General features: G+C 37.7%; 1 protein-coding gene across 1 annotated transcript in view; it reads left to right on the forward strand.

Moving 5' to 3' along the window:
* The window catches only part of ctnna2 (catenin (cadherin-associated protein), alpha 2), a 462,098-nt gene that overhangs the window by 83,974 nt on the left and 376,132 nt on the right, over positions 1–1,992 (forward strand). Inside the window, exon 3 of the mRNA XM_016491151.1 lies at positions 598–793. Within this exon, the coding sequence (XP_016346637.1) occupies positions 598–793 (196 nt within the window). The remainder of the gene's footprint in view (positions 1–597; positions 794–1,992) is intronic.

The following is a 1,992-nucleotide window of genomic DNA, read 5'->3' on the forward strand; positions in this document are numbered from 1 at the left end:
ATTCTGTGTTTTTCTGTCAATATGGGGTGCTGTGTGTACATTAATGAGGAAAAAAAATTAACTTAAATGATTTTAGCAAATGGCTGCAATATAACAGAGTGAAAAATTTAAGGGGGTCTGAATACTTTCCGTACCCACTGTATATAGCCTATACCATTAAAAGGTTTAGATTTGACACTTGAGTTTTCATGGTGATGATAATTCCTGTTTTCCCATTTGTAATGGGAAGGTTGAAGGGGACACTTGGTTTCTGCTTACACATGCATGTCCTTGCGGTTGACTGCATTTTTTAATTGTTGTTCTGTGTGCGTATACTGTAGATGGATGTCTTTGATTGTTGTGAGCAGCCCCTTACCTGTTCATAATTCTGAAAGCAGCAAACAATCCCAGCAGTTTTTCTGACCCATTGGTTTAGAAATAAACAAACTCTGACTCGATCGTGCTTGTGTTCATCACTCATTTTTATTAATTGTGCCAAATGACCTACGTTGCTAGACTAGCTTTATATTTAAGCAGCTTGGTCCAAATGTGATTAAAAACAAGCCTTTTGGGTAACTTTTTGCATCCATCTTCATCTATGACTCCTCTTGTCCACAGGTGACCACCCTGGTCAACACCAGTAACAAAGGCCCATCCAGTAAGAAAAAGGGACGCTCCAAGAAAGCTCATGTGCTGGCTGTGTCTGTGGAGCAGGCGACCCAGAACTTTCTAGAAAAGGGTGAGCAGATTGCTAAGGACAGCCAGGACCTGAAGGAGGAGCTGATCGCAGCTGTAGAGGACGTTCGCAAGCAAGGTGAGCAGCCTGTTATCACTCTGAGATACTGTCCCAAACAAAATCTGCTGCTTATTTGTTTCAACGTCCCACCAAGCAACCAAACATGTACTTATATTAAACCTCCAAGGATGGTGTGGCATAGTGGCTAAAGCTCTGTCTGTTAGTTATGTTTGGCTTCTTGAGAGAGGTCATGTGGGAACTAGTGAGACGTCTTTCACATTATCTGACCCTAAGAGACATTAACATGCCAATTTGCTGTGGGCTTTAGCGTTTCGCCCATGTGCTGCAGTTTGTAGACAACTAAGCTAAAGTTTTCTTTTCCTTCTTCACCTATAAGTCCTGCCTATTATTTACAGCCCTTATCTGGCAGCACATTACACACACTCTCTCTTACCAAGTTTTCTCTCCTTTCCTTTCTTTAATGACTGGACTGATATTAGTGTTTGCTCAGCCAAATTACCTCTATGAAAATGGCAAACAGTTATTGATGGTGTTTCTCAGAGCATTCATCATCCCATAAACACAGCCAAAGAGCAATTATGAGCTTGTGGAGAAGAGAAAAAAGCCACTTTTAAACCCCAAAAGCTGAAATGTATTAGCTGTCATTGTATCGTATTAATAATAATCTATTTTCTCTTTTTTTTGTGGTTTGTTTTGAGGACTCTTTGATGAGGTAATGAATGTGAAATCTTAATTTAATTTGTTTAGTTTGGTGGTGGATTCAATTACTTGCTAATATGATATTAATGGGAGTCTGGGGTGATTCTCTTTCTCTTTCTGGGAATTTAAATATGAACTAATTCAGAGGAAAACAAAGAAGAATATCAGTGTATGAGAACATTATTATTTTTTTTTACAGTTCTCACAGAACCTGGAAATATTGGGAAACTTTAAAATAAGGATTTTCAGGCATGTAAAAGTCATGAAATATAATAACATATAATTATAATGTTAAGTTACTGTCATGTAATACAATATTACTTCCCCCCCCCCTGTATTTTTGTTTAAAATGTAAAAAATCATTACTTATGGCAGTATATATTTTTCCACAGGTATGCAGTCATATCCCTGTTCACTGAGTTTTTAAAGGGGTCATATGATGCGATTTCAATTTTTCCTTTCTCTTTGGAGTGTTACAAGCTCCTGGTGCATAAAGAAGATCTGTAAAGTTGCAAAGACTAAAGTCTCAAATCCAAAGAGATATTCTTTATAAAAGT

This window comes from Sinocyclocheilus anshuiensis, unplaced genomic scaffold, assembly GCF_001515605.1.
Source record: "Sinocyclocheilus anshuiensis isolate Anshui unplaced genomic scaffold, SAMN03320099.WGS_v1.1 scaffold322, whole genome shotgun sequence".
Lineage (NCBI taxonomy): Eukaryota > Metazoa > Chordata > Actinopteri > Cypriniformes > Cyprinidae > Sinocyclocheilus > Sinocyclocheilus anshuiensis.